Source organism: Strongylocentrotus purpuratus, unplaced genomic scaffold, assembly GCF_000002235.5.
Source record: "Strongylocentrotus purpuratus isolate Spur 01 unplaced genomic scaffold, Spur_5.0 spur5_scaffold_7, whole genome shotgun sequence".
Taxonomy (NCBI): Eukaryota; Metazoa; Echinodermata; class Echinoidea; order Camarodonta; family Strongylocentrotidae; genus Strongylocentrotus; species Strongylocentrotus purpuratus.
Genome location: NW_022145613.1, coordinates 18004831 through 18020542, shown reverse-complemented (window position 1 = coordinate 18020542; position 15712 = coordinate 18004831). Strand labels below are relative to the sequence as shown.

Below are 15712 nucleotides of genomic sequence, written 5' to 3'. Positions count from 1 at the left end.
AGATGTTAAGGGGGTCATCGCCCCCTAATAAATTTATCGTCTGGTTACCCGCCGATTGCCTGCCGCGACCCACTGGATCCTGCCCGGTGTCTGGGCGACCCCTGCTGTCGGGCGGATCATCGTCCGGCGTATTTATAAAGGCTTCGCCTTTTCAATCTCATTTCACACACCTATACGACGCTACAGGTTCAACATTGTACTTGCTGCTTTGGTGGCACAATAGGAAAGGCAGCCACAAAGACTAAGGCGGCGAATTTGGAAGATGGTGGGTGATGAGGCTACGGGCAGTATGAAATGCTAATAAATGAGTCGTTCCTGAGGATTGAACCGCAGATGTTCCAAGAGCTGTTAGATCGTGTTGGGCAGCGTGTAAGCCAATATTTATGAGTGAGTAATATTTATAGAAACAAATATAAATACATTGAATATGTAATAGTAATTTGCATTCTGTGTTTAACATTTCTGTACAATTCATTTCTTCAATTTAGGGATCACGCTGCGCTTTCTGGTGACAGGAAACTCCTATTATTCCCTGGCTTTCGTCATCCAAGTGGCACACGTACTAATTAACTGTTTGTGCCCACTGTGTGTCAAGCCATTGTTGAAGAGTACGGAGAGGTCTTCAACACACCCTCTACATAAGACGAGTTGCATCGCGTGGTCTAGGCCTTTGCCGAAAGATAGACATTTAGGGGGCAATAGATGGCAAGCACGTTGCAATCATGAAACACAGGAGGAGCGACACAGTGTACTACAATTACAAGGATTCTTTTCCATAGGGATACCGGATGTTGTGGATGCAAATTGCACTGAAGTTCCTCTGGACTCTGACTGTGGGATCTTCAACAGGTCTCTACTGGAACTGTCGTGACCCCGACCCAATCCCAGCTGGGGACGACACTTTCCTTCTGAGCTGCTATCTACTCAAGCTGTACCAAAATAACCTCGACCTGGACCATGAACACAATGATCGTCAGCTGGTCTCAGGGGCTTGGAGAGACGTGGCAGTGATGCAGGAGGAAGAAAACGAGGCCGGGGGACCACGTGCTACTACAGAAGGGAAGAGACCTCGTGCCTAGAAGGAATAGCGGTTGTTAACACCATACGTTGGTCAGCCGATTACCATATATAGGAGGCCAAGCGTATATCATCCGATGTCCGACTGGTGTCCGCCCGATTTCCGGCCGACGTGTAATTTTAAGCCGGCGCACAGTGGGCCAGGGAGGAACCAAAGTGCGCCAAAACTCATGTTTGGGGATTTATTTTTTATAAATCCAGAGGAAATGTTTGGATTTCCAGGGATTTTCGCTTAAATTTTATTACCAACATTTTCTCTGATGTCTAAGCTTTAAGTTGATACCAGAATTGGCTGCCTGATTCTGCCCGTTATTATGTTAGAGCCGTTTTCCTAGCAACATTGCCCCGAAAAATGTGTTTATTTTGGTCCGCGGTGTCAGAACAAGTGTCAAGCGCCCCCTCGCGCCGTGATTTATGACTACGAATCCTTCATGATTCATCCGCGGACCCCAAAAACCCACATTTTCGGGGCAATGTGGCAAGGGAAATCGGCTCTAACATAACAACGGGCAAGATCGGGCAGCCAAATTTGGTATCAACTTGAAGCTTAGACATCAGAGGAAATGATGGTATTAAAATTTAAGCGGTACACCGCGGAGATCTAAACATTTCTTCTGGATTTATAAAAAACATGGATAATTAGTCCATTTTTCAGTGAATTACCCTATAATATATCATGAAGATTGTGTTTCTATTAATTTTAACCCATTCATTCAACGAAATGAACTATCAGGAATATGTGAGAGCAATTTCATATCAATAACTTAAAAACTTCATGTTGAATTGAAAGATTTATAAAATAAGTCACTTTTGCACTAAAACTGTGAATATGTAGGATTTTGCTGTTTGAAGTAGTAAATTTATACCCTTATTGTGCATACCGGAATTAAATATTTCACTGAGGTATTCCTCTATGTATTACCTTTCAAATGGGCAAGAAAAAAATTGAAAAAAATAAATCACCCAAACTTAGTTTTGGCGCACTTTGGTTCCTTCCTGGCCCACTGTGCGGCGTCTCGCCGATCACCATAGACTTATCGGGGGTTCATCGGAAGGGTGTCGGCCATACACCGTCCGACGTTTACTCCAGAAGTTGACCGCATGTCTGCCGTTCGCCCGCTTATCCTGGAGTTACCCAGCGGACCTCTATAGGTATTGGGCGGCGCCCATTCATGTAAAATCCGTCACCTGATTACTCCACTACCTCTACATATCACACGATGCCCCAATATCGGGAACATTGTCCGATGTCCGGGTTAAATGTCGATGGCCCTGGCGCTGTTGGAGTCCGTAAATTCTGGCGAGTGAAGAGAGCTAGAAACGAGGCGCTTGCGCCGAGGGCCTCTTAACAAGTGATCTGAATTATATATTCATGAGACCCAATTTCGTACTGAATTATGCATGAAAGCCCCGGGAGATAGGCGGACGGTCTCACTCTCACGGAGGAAATCCACACAGAGCGGTATATATTACGTCATAGTAGCTCTCTCTCTGATTGGATGATTTTCACCGAACTTCAGTTGGGTCGGAATATTCGCCAATCAATGAAAAACACTTGTTAAGAAGCCCTCGGCGCAAGCGCCTCGTATCTGGCGAGCGAAGTGAGCAAGAATTTACGTACCCGAACAGCGCCAGGGCCATCGACAAGAGGCTAGGTTAACTGTGACCTAGGCATTGTGCATAAGGCCGAAGTGATATACATTACCACGTGTACTGTCCGCGCAAAGTGGAGGGTGTGCCAAATTGTGTAAATGACCAAACTGGATGCATTCAACTAAAACGAGATAGGTTAGGGGAGCAGGGATATAGGGAGGCTAACAAGCTAAAACGGATGATCTCGAAAGCGTTTAATCCACCGACTATGAATATGTTTTTGAATAATTAAAGAGACTCCCTTGTGGGATCCTATATTCTATTGGTTTTTATAATATTTAAAAGTTTAGACCCCAAAATTACCTGATAATTGTGACATTTTCTTTTCGCTCTTTTGTTTTTGTTTGCTTTTCAGAGAATGTTTCCTACTGGTGCCACTTGCCCCCTTCAATGAGTCCTGAGTTAGTTTTTAAAATCAATGAATATCTACTTTAATACGGAATACCGTCTCTAAAGCGCTTGACATATATATTATTATTGTTATAGATCGCAATGATTGTTTTCTTTCCATTGGATGATGGTGTGCATACGACTTGTAAATAAATGTAAGAGAAACATATAAGAAAAATTGAAAGAAACGTTTATAACTTTTAACGTTTAAACCATAAAAAAGTTATGGTTTAGTTTTGCTCTGAAATGGGGTTAGTGTTTTAGTACCAGATTTTATATACTAGCTCTTATGCAGTGACAATGGTATCGAGATGGCACATGATAGGTTTGTATGATGTGAACCAATGTGCATTTGGATCACTATAACATGATTTCTTCCTCACCAATTGGCGTAGAAACAGGGTTGTCGTATATTCAGTGGAAATCATGGTTGTATATACAATGTTGAGGTATAGTGTTGAAACTAAAATCATCAACAACAAAAAATAGTAACAAAATGATTACAAGACGGCAACCTATACTATTCTAAATTTGAAACGATTCAAAGTATAAATTTGTGGAAGTATTAAACATATCCTTTGCATTATTTTGTTCAATTGAATGTTTGTATATGAATACAAATTATGTAATATAAAGCCTATATGCTTCCTTTGAAAATAAAAGTGGCCACAAATCAAATTGCGTGACGCTTTATTAGGTGTACAAGATAATTCCGTTAACGTGACCTGTTGAATATGTAAACACAAATTATGGGAGTAGTTCAACCAAATATCAAGTCACACTAATAAAAAAATATACATTCATCTGAATGTAATACCCAAAATAGTATATTTATAGGAAACCAGTAATGTAGCTGCATTTCACGTGTAAGTGTCCCACATTGTAGCTAAAATACAGGTCAGTATGTCCCTCACAAGTTTTACTCATCTGACATCATTATTTTGATCAAAATGGCGACTCCCATGGGAGAATGGCTATCTGGGAATCTGAAACTTTTTATATACTGTTTTCCTTGCTAAATAATCAAATACAAGTAATTTTACGATTTTTAAAAACTCGGTAACAATTTTGAATATGATTATCAGCTAATGATCGTCGGGTTTCATTCCCCTTTAACACAAACTTCACTGTGAAGTTATAGCAATCTTGTAGTGGACCTGGGAACCATATTTATTGTTTAATAAAACTTTTTAAAGGTAGTTGTCAGCTAAACTAATTAGTGAAAGATAAAATGGAATGGTCACGCATTTCAAAAGGGACTCTGATTGATGATTGCGTTTTAGATAGGAAGGACTGCCTTTAAAGGGGTGTAGGAATCATCGAATTTACAGACATTGATTGAATAGACCAGCTCATAGAAACAATCTTGCGCATGGGCAGATAACGGTCTTATATCAAAATTGTACAACCGACCGAGACGAATATTGGATACGTGCTCATAAAATTTATGTAATCATTATTCAGTTATGCAATAACGGTACATTTTATGGAATACTAGTGAAGTATTCTTCTCAAGAAGGCAAGCAAAACGTATTTATGAAGCACCTCCATCACTTTGGCAGTGATTATTCTAAAATGCACAAAGCAGGATCGATGTCTCCATCTGTGGATTTATGGGTGTCATAACACTACTACAAATTGGTCTATCACATGCTTAATATTATAAACAATGAAAAGCACTGTACGTGGACCTGCACAAAAATGTGGCACCAGACTGTGGTCCAAATTTTGTACTTAGTTATAATCATATCTCTAATAGGAGAGTACTTCATGAACAATATTTGTCAAGGCTATTAAAATCACTATTAGGCGTTAACACAAAACGATGTTGTATTTCCTTTGCGACCGACCCTAAAATCTTAAAATCTATGGTCGGCTTTTTAATAAAAAGAAATTTCTCATAGTTTTGTTTCTTTTGTTTTAAATGGGATATAAATGCATAAAATCATCAAATGATTCACAGGTAGAAGCCAGCGAGATTCGGGCGTCGCTCCCCGGCGGTTTTGAATTTTTGGGGCGATGGTCGCTGTTTTGAGGGCATTGCAACATCTCTTTTTTTTTTAGGCCTTACGATATAGTTGCTCTTTATGGGAATAAAACGAAAGAAGGTAGTCAGGAATAATTTGTTTGCCTTTTCTAGAAGAAGTACTTCTCTTGAAGTAATTAGCCTACGAGTACGGTTTTATTAGTGCATGAATGTCGTTAAAATAACGAAAACGTACGTGAACCATCATCCAACACTGTAGATGTACCAGTTGGTAGTGAAACAAATCAAGATATAATTTTTCTGGAGATGTCTTTAAACAGACACAATTAAATACAAAATCTTGTTAAAGGTTGTAACTTGGTAGCCTATTTGTTTTAATCTTTTTTCAAACCTTTGTCTTTTTTTGTTTTCCAAATGAATTTATGTATAACGGCAGCATTAGCTTTCTCCATGAAGAAAAAAGAATGAATAAAAAAAGTGATTTTCCTTTTTTTAATTTTAAATTTTTGCATATCCATATTTGAAAATGTACAAGTAGTTTACCGGTTTATTTTTATTTTAGATATTATTCAATTAAAAAATGATTTTCTTGCAGTAATGCAGATTCCCCATAAGAATTATTCATTTTTGTTTAAAGACCAAGTGTGGTATAAATCATTTTATGGTAATATGTTTTTGTGTGTAATCGTCAAAGATAATCATTTTCTTAAAATAAGGCTTTCCAGAAATATCAATTTATTTCCAATGCTTTGCTCCGTCCTAAATAGATTAGAACTGTATATATTATGTTATATAATAGGCCTATTACAAACTGCAACCCTGCGTGTAACACTTGGTATGTTTATTTTTCTTCGTACAGATTCTAATTCGGATTGTTGTATCAATGAACCGAAATGAACGAGCATAATAACAATAACGTAGGTACAGGTTTTAACAAAAGGGAGAACTCTCGATATGCGAAAACAGTTTACAAAAATAAAGTGTTGGCTCTCGTCACCTACCAACTATTATGCAAACTGGCTTTGAATCGTTCCATACAGGATTCAATGGTGATGACCCCGGCACACACCGCAGGGTTCCATTTTCTTTCAGACTGTATCCATCCATACATGTAAGATGAACGATAGAACTAAACCACGTGATCTTAGAATTCCAAGATCCACCAGTCGTGTCATTCAGCTCCTCACAGAAACCTACAGAAGCTATAAAGAAGAGGTATGAGATTTATTGAGAGAAATTTATCAGATTTCTTCAGAGGAAGGTTGATAATGAAATTTAATTATTTTGTGAACATTTTAACATTTTAGATGAACGATAACTATGGCATATATCAAAGTTCTCCAAAAAAATCCACGACATACTGGGAATTTTATTACAATGACATGCATGCCTCAATAATAATAATAATACATTTATAGAGCGCAGAAACTATTCAACATTAAGTATATATTCTACTGCGCTACAATAGCTCCTGATATGCTTACATTTACAGTTAATTGAAAAAGATGTGCTTTCAATTTTTATTATAAGAAATTCACAGATTGTGATTTCCTGACTTCAAATGGTAAGTTATTCCAGAGTTTCGGGGCTGCAGAAGCAAATGCTCGATCACCTAGCTTTACTTTTGTTTTGATAGATGGGATCTGCAGCAACAACGTATCTAGGGAACTACGCAAGTAGCGATTGTGTCGATTAAGTTTGAAATTTAAAAGTTCTTTGATATAAGTTCTTCAATACAAAATTACAATTATCGGTTTAATTTCTAAATTTCTAAGATAGTTTCATTTTATCTTTGCTCCATTATGGATATAATTTGATAGACGATACCAGTGTAAGCCTAGCACCAGGGTAAGGTTTGATGAGTTAAAAAACATGAACCTAAGGCAATGTCAATAGTCTTGTGCGTCACCTGTTGAAATGTGTGAACATTACTGTGAAATATTGCATTATCCTAACATGATTTCTAAAGCTTTGCAATATAGTTATGAAATTGGTCTGAAGTTTATTTCCTAAATTTTTGTCTCGATCGTATCAAATAAATAATGCCTGCATGTGCCTACCGTCATAAACTAACATCTTTGATAGCGACGTTGTTTCTTCACTGCACTTCGGTTCATTTCCCAACTGGACCCCGGAAGATGGGAAACAAACACAATCCGTTTGATTCATAATAGCGATAGCTAGGATATCGTGGGTTTTACACAAATAAAGACAATGTGCAGTCGAAGAGAACTTAAAATTGGAGACGTTCTGTAATGTCTTGGTGTCGAGTTTATAGCATCCTTTATATCCGGGCTCTGTGGGAAAAACCCAACAAGATACTTTAATGTAAAAACAAACACACAACAAGCACATCGTAATACGCAAACCCTTGTAATGATGAAGACGGTGTCTAAAAAAGGCACGTGTATTATTCCTTCTCTGTCTGTCTCATTCTCTCTGTTTCTCCCCCTCTCTCTACCCCCTTCCTTCTTTCTTGATTTGATTTTGTTTGGCAATCAGTCACAGTTGACTATTTTTGCCACCCACTATTTTATGAATTATTTATGTATATATATATATATATATATATATATACATATATACAATTACATGTCATAAATGACTCTTTTTAGGATTTAAGAGACGGCCGGCCTAGCAAGTTGTACGTACTTGTGTTTATCTCTCTCATAGAGCCTTTAATCAAGGCGTTCGTGGCTGTTTTCATCTGCTGAAGGCCTAATGCAATAGCATCGTTTCCATGGAACCAGACTGGGAATTTTGAACTTTTCTAATGTTTAGAAAATATATATTTATGTAAAAATTCTACTATAGTATTGCACAAAAAAACTAATCAACAATTAAAAGGAAAGTTGAAAGGATCATAAGCAATAATCCCCACTTTTTGTCCCTCTTGTTACACCCTAGGGGATGTATGTATCTTATTATGATCAGGACAAACAAGAGACATCTTGACTTACCATGACATATTATTTTGACGACCTTCTCAGACGAGCACATTGAATGCTCAGCTGTGCAATCCACCAGACGATATGTAGCTGTAGAAAAAAAGTTATCAAAACACAGATAAATCTATTATAGTGATGTGCACTGGGAGAATATTTTGGAACAATGTGTCTTTTTGTAATCCTAGTGATGATTTGTATATTCTATTAAATAAGGGAAGAAAAAATATATACGAACAAGGGTTGCAAGTTGGAGCTCTTGTACAGTTGTCTTGATCTGAAGCACATGTGGAGTTCTCGTACGAGATCTCCTTGAACCCAGGATAGCCAAGTTCTCCACAAATCACCTCTGCCACCCTCTCGGTTAAGCGGTCTTCACAGACTCTCTTCCATTCACCAGATTGTGTGGGCAGCTCGAGAAATCCTTCTGCTGGTGAAGCACCGTCCATTAAACGGCCAGAAAAAGCGTCTAATGAGAAAATAATAAGAAAGTAGTATTGCACCCCTTCAAAGAATTGACTTAAGGTGAAATAATTATGCCAACTACAAAAGTGAATTTAAGCCTGAATGAAACGAACAGTGCGCTTTTATGACAAAAATAAGACTTGGAGAGACACCCAGCCCCCCCCCCCCCCCCACTCAGTGTTATTTAGGGTACGCGTATGCTTGTACCCTCTTTTTGAAAAGACCCCCTATCTGAGCACTGCCAACATTTCCGAACCCCCCTTTCGCGGGCTTTTCACGGGCTTTTCCTGCCTTGGAGACCCCCCTAAATCCGGAACGCTGCTCAATGTACCCCCTATCTCAGGACATGCAGACCCCCCCCCCCCCCCTCTCATCTCAGATAAGCTGTCATTACTGGTTGGCACTTCTTTAAGTTCTTCTTGATCATTTTGAAGCACAATTTTTTTTAGGGCTTCAATATTACACCATATCACAGACACTGATAACATGTAGGGCCTTGCATCTCAGATTTAACATTGTTAAACGATCCCTTTAATACACAGCCAGGATAGTAGACCTATTACTAATGCAGCTGTGCCTGTGTGTGAATTAGGGTAGCCTACACTACAGTACAAAACTACATAGGTCTAGATCCAAGTCCCACATATTCATTTTCATGGGTGTAGGAAAATGAGTTTGAAAGTGTTACTATTGCGATCAAACTATAGGGCAAACTACTCACCTGAATGTGCCACCCTGTGAGCCACAGGTAGACAGCCACAATATCCACAACGAGGAGACTGTGGGTCCTGCTCAAAGACGTCCCAATCATGACAATTTTGGCAGGGCCCACGCCTCATACCCCATCTTGATGCCCCGGCTGCGAATATTTGTTTTACACGCTAGCCTGGCCAGTTTCGCCGTAATACTCGTAAAAGTGCGCTGGTGGTAAAGCCTACACATAGGCATGCACTACCGCAGTTTAACTTTGGTTGCTACAGGGATGAGAGTTGCTCTCTAGCAGACACGAACGAACGAACGTTCAGCTAGCTAGCTGAACATTCGTTCGTTCGTGTCTCCTTAGATCAAGATTAATGTAAAGTTCCGAAATTAAATTAAAATAAATTATGTTTTTGAATTCCATCACCCGATGGCTGCGATTACCGTCTCATTTTAAGGGCTATGTCTTTATCTGATGATTGTCATGCATGATATCATCATGATATGCATGATATCATCATGCACCTCGCATGTAGGCTGCTAGACTAATGTTAGTCGTTTCCATGGTGTTTATCATAGAAATGGCCAGGCTAGCGTGTAAAAAAAAATTGCGCGTCCGGCTTGATGCAGAGCCTAGGCCGATATGCATGCTGAGCGTGCAGCTAACGGATGCGCCGTACGGCTAGACTATACGTTCTGTTGTTATCTCTCTCTCTCTCTCTCACAGATTTTGAGAAGTCCGTACTGCCGCCGTACTGGGACGTGAGTGCATGGGACTCAATGTTTTTACTTTTCATAATGAAATAATCCTGAATGAGCTTTCAAAACTAGCAGGAATTTCTGAAATCTGATCGCGGGATTCATCAATTTTTTTATGTTCAACTTCAAGATATTTTATAACCCCCTTTTTTAATTTCAAAGAGATGAAAGAAAAACACCCCCTTTTTAAAGAAATCTACAGGTGAAAGTCAAATACACCCCCTTTTTTTACATTTCTCGGGCCGGACTTTGTCGCACGAAAAGTACCCCTTTACCGGACATTTTGGCAACACGCATGCGGTCATTTCGAAACCTGAGTGGGGGGGGGGGGCGGGGAGAGACATTAATTATAAATTGAAGTTGTGATAAACAGTGAAAATACGTGTACATGTTACAATATATGAAATCGTACAAATTAGGTTAATATTTACAGAATGCTCTTTCCTATCTTGATCATACGAGTGAACTTACTTGAAAGTTCGTTACACAAGACTGAAATGTTGAATCCTTTGCTTCTGCCATTTCTAGATGAGGTGAACTCAATATGGAGAGTATGCCCTGACATCAGATATGGAGGGAATTGCATATCCTCGCCTGTGTAGGGCTTTTTAACATGATACATGTCCCAAATGTCAATGTAATCATAAGGATATTCCAAGTTAAAGTCATTAAAAGTGACGAGGATCCTCCTATTAGGAGGTGCTGTGATGGACCACTCCTCGAATGCATCATTGGGGTAAAGCGAAGGATAGTTCGGGGATGTAAGTATTATGCTCTTTGTGCAATCCAATGTCTGATCTGTGTAAGAAATTAACAAAAAGTTTTGTGTCAAACATTGCGAAATTCATAATTCGTGTAACCTGCATTAAGCCTTATATGAAAACTAGATGGACCTTCAACTGTGCGCAGTCGAAAATGATGCCTCCGCCATAGAGCCATTTTACAAACCAAAACAGAAGCAATTTTTAAAATTCAAATTTGATTGTAATCCATTAACAGGTTCTCAGAATATCGTGATTACTAGCTATTTTACAAGTTCATGTATGACCCTTTGATCTTTGACCTCACGAACCTAACATATTATCAGTTCAATGGCTCTGCAAGATACATACATGTTCAGAGTTTGATAGTAATCTGTCCATCGGTTAATGTGATCACAAGCTATTTTCGCATACATAATGAGCCCTGTGACTTTTGACCTTTGATCTCGTGACCCAAAATCGAATCAGTTCATTGGCTCTGCAAGATACACACATGACCTAAGTTTGACAGAAATCCATCAATCGGTTCTTGAGATAATGCGATCACGAGAACGGGACGTACTGACGGACGGCTACTTCGTAACGGAGGCATAACAAATTGTTACTATTGTTCCTTCTTCAACTCAAAGAATTTAATTTAGAAAAAGTGAATAAGTACATGGCAAATGACTTTTAACAAAGTTGAAATAATCATAAACTGTTTACAACTGAGAGGTCTTTATTGTTTGAGCATTGAACAATTTTCTTGTGAATAAAATTTGGAATAAATAAAGTTCTAAATCTGGTTATTTGGATTTTTGGTACGCACAAACAATTTCGTGAGCTCACCCCAAATCCATACTCGTAGAAAATAATAAACTAAATAAAAATACCTTAACCACTTATATACTTGCAAAATATTTGGCAGATCTGAACCAAACCTTTTGCTAAAGGGGAACAGTATGATTACAAGGATTTTTGTTATTCTTTATGTGATTTTACAGACACGTTTGAAGATTCTATTCACATTATGTATTGTACATTTAATAAATTTGTCAAAATATCTTTAAAAATACTAAAAAAGCTTACTGGTGCACGAAATCAGAGTCCAAGCGCTCCATGTGTAAAAGATATACAAAATCAAATAGGATTCCAGTCTGTGGAAAAAAATAAGGCATAATATGAAAGTATATTATAGGTTGCAATTTCTGTAAACATTGGAATTTTAGAGAATTGAAAGTGGAAAATTGATTGCCTAATGAAGAAATTAAAGGAATAACTACCTAAAACAAAGAAGCAAAAAGTATGTAGAGCTAGAAGGTATAAAAATCTACCCAAAATTACTTTATGTGACATTCAATAGGTTGTTATCTCAATTTTTTAATGTTATTTATACCCGGTTAAAAAAGCCGAAACAGTTACAAGACGGACTTCCATTAGGGCCGTATGAAAGAATGTAAATACATCAAATAAACATATCATTTGTAATAAACAAAATTACAATGGTACATCAAAGTACATATTTAAAACAAACAAGAAATAACAAGATTAAGATAAATAATAAAAAACACACACAATAGAATAGTACTGCTGGAATAGAATATATATATATATATATATGAATAAAAAATATCATGAGTGGCTGAACAAGAGTACTGTCAATAGTCTACAAAGTCCAATTGGTAATAAGAATTGTTATAGTTCAAATAAACTGCCGGAAAGGAATTTATAAAATTAAGAATAATCAAATGTGGCTGGTCAAGATACTGCAAATATTCAAAATCAAAATTGAAAATAAGAATTATTATAAGTTCAAGATATATATATATATATATATATATATATGATTACCTTAAACAAAAAAAACAAAAAAAATATCATTACAATTAAGGATATGATTACAATGTTTTAAGTCAGTAAAGGAACACTTGAAAGTGAGGTAAAATAACAAGCACAAAAGACAAAACTCTATTATTTAATCATTGTGAGATAAAATGAATTGAAGCTATATTATATCATATGGAAATTTAAAAGTACCCGAGCAGATGCATACACAACAACATAACTTCAAACAACACAAACATGGACGCACCAAAAATTAGAAGGAAACATTCGAAAGTTCATAGATATATTTGAGCATAGTATATTATATATATGATTATACATTGGTTATTCTGTTGTACAACTGTACTTGGTTTGTGCAGCTTGCACTTCGTGTGGTAGTGAGTTCCATAGCCAAGCGCCTCTGTACACAAATGTGCGTTTGGTTCAATCCGTTTTAGGCTGGATGTTCTTAACACACAGATTGTCACTTCTCGTATTATGTGGCTTCTCTGAACGAGAATTTATTAATTAAATAAGAAGGGGCTTTTTTGATAAGTATATTGAACGTCATTAAAGCGATATTTTCTTTCTTTTTGTGTTCAAGCGTATCCCATCCAAGTTTATTAAGGCTGTAGCTTCCCAACAAATCCCAAAGGATATTACTTATTATTCGAGCTGCCCGATTTTGAATTTGGATTTTGAATGTAATAACTCCGATGATAGACTTCTTTTTAAAATTAACTTTTTTTTATTTTAGTATCTCTCATACAGATGACTTGTAATTTGTAAACCAATTAATTGTGCGTTGTCCGATACCATAATATTTTAATTTTTGAATTAGTAAATCAAAATCAACTGTGTCGAAGGATTTCTTTAAATCTATCATTACAGAGCAAACCACTTTGCCTTATTCAAAGCTTTTCAGCCATTCAGCTGACGAATTCAGCAATGCAGTGGCCGTTGAGTGCAGTGGCCGGAAGCCAGATTGATATACATTGATTAGATTATTACTATTCAGATAGTCATATAACTGATCAAAAACTACACGTTCTAGTACTAATTTTGATATCGGTCTAAAATGTGTGGGTTCATTTGTTCAACCTTTATGTAAAGCACTTACTCTTGCTATTTTCCATTCGTAGTAATAGAGGTATTTATAACATGTGTTAAAGTTACATTAATACTGGGAATTGCCAGCTTAATCAGTTTCATCGGTATCATATAGTACTTTGTCATTTGACAGGTTCAACAATTGTTTTTTCACTTCATCCATGGTTACTGGAATAATTTGAAAGATATTGGTCAGCGTATGCGGTAAGAATTGCATATCTACATTTATATTCCTCGTGCACTGGATACACCAGCAAGTTCATTCAATTTTTGTGAAATTATTTTCGTGTCATGAATTTCTTCTCCATCGGTTTTTAGATATTGAATTTTCACATTTTTGTTTTTGCGTTGTATCGGCATGTTAAGATTTGTCCATGTTCTCTTAACATTGCCATGTCAGTCTATAATATTTTTTTGAAATATTTTCTCATGTTTTTTTCCTATTTTATAATATAACGTGATTCTTGCTTTTTCTGAAACCTTTCCAATTCTCACGAGTATTATTTCGCGTTGCAGTCTTTTTCAACTTATACCTTTCATGAATAAGATAAAAAAAATTCTCCATTTATTCAGGGTTTCCGATCTTTCTTGATACGACTTTTCCTGACCGGAGCATGGAAATTACAAAATGTTGAAAACTCTGTCTGAAATTCATGTAGCGAAGAATCGTCATCAGTTCATGTAAAAACACTTTGCCAATCAATGTTTCCTGGGTCGCCAAAAAAGTTATTTTCATTAAAATTCTTATAAGTTCTATATGTCCTATACACATGATTAGGAAAGGATTTGCGAACCGTACACCATACAATACATAAAAGTGAGTGGTCGCTTATTCCTAAATGAACGACGCTACTTTTGACCACTTCCATACAGTTAGAAGTATACATTAAATCAATAAGGGTAGACAAAAGCGATGTTACCCTAGTGTGCTCTTTGATCAAATTTCAAGTAATCGTTTTTTATAGCAAGATAAAGAGTCTGCGAGTATATTGCAATTTAAATCTCCTAAATATATGATATCTTTTCGTCCCTCGTCAAGTTTTAAAACAAAATTCTCAATAACTTTAAAAAGTTCGATGCTTGTTCCAGGGGGTCTATACCAAAGTAAAACAATCATGGGTGAAAAAATAGGTTGCTTCACTTCTACAGCAAAAATTTCAATATTATTTAACAGAAGATCTTAGTTTGTGGCTAACTTTATTTTCATTAACGTATATTGCAACCCTCCGCCATTCTAATTACGCTCTTTCCTATAAATACAGTAATCATGTATCCCTTTTTGAACGTCCTTAGTCTTGTTTTATGATTCAATGCAATAAGGTCAAATTTAAATCATTAACCATCAGTTAAAGATTGTCAATATTAGATAACAGAGTTCTAATGTTCAACTGAGCTATTTTTATTCCATGCTTATTTATTCTCAAACGGTTTAGGAGTATGAAGAAATAAATTGGAACCGTATAAACCTCCGCTCACACCCCACACAAGTCAGGCTTGGGTTTTGCAGTGTGCGTGCCCTTTTCTGTTAGAGTCTACTCAAGTCGCGTTTACGTCTTTTTAATGAACGTATTCAAACCTGCAATATATATTTATTAAAAAGTCCTTTCCAGTCTATATTTTGGATATGTTATAGGAGCATGGAGCCCCTCACATATAGAGCAAATATGTTATGGCCATTGGTTCCCTAGATGATTATATATTTCAGTAGCGAAGTGTTCTACTGCGTTCAAATGTCCTTTCAAGGATTGAACAAAATATAATCAAATATAGATTGGTGTTGCAATATCTCTCTTCTAATATTTAGTCTTGATCAAGAAATCTTAAAGAGCGATGTGGCAAGAGCCGATGAAATAACAATTTTAATTTATATTAGGCCATGTTCGAAGAGAATTTAAATGAATGTTTGTATTGTTTGCGTCCTACAACTAACGTTTTATACATCGAGTCTTTGATTATTCATACTAAATTTAGTGCATATATAACTTTCAAAGGGTGTGGAACCAAGCTTACGAAACACTAAATTTAATGACCAAAATACTAAAATCGCATGAAGTAACAAAACC

The 15712-nt window shown here is 36.8% G+C and overlaps 1 protein-coding gene across 1 annotated transcript; it reads right to left on the bottom strand.

Moving 5' to 3' along the window:
• Positions 1–6100: 6100 nt before the first annotated feature.
• On the bottom strand, positions 6101–10767 carry LOC115919876. Its single transcript, XM_030974447.1, has 5 exons — positions 10447–10767; positions 8291–8521; positions 8068–8145; positions 7168–7404; positions 6101–6309 (listed from the first exon to the last, which is right to left on the bottom strand). The coding sequence occupies exons 1-5, from the start codon at positions 10595–10597 to the stop codon at positions 6101–6103; spliced, it is 906 nt and encodes a 301-aa protein (XP_030830307.1). The 5' UTR covers positions 10598–10767.
• Positions 10768–15712: the final 4945 nt, after the last annotated feature.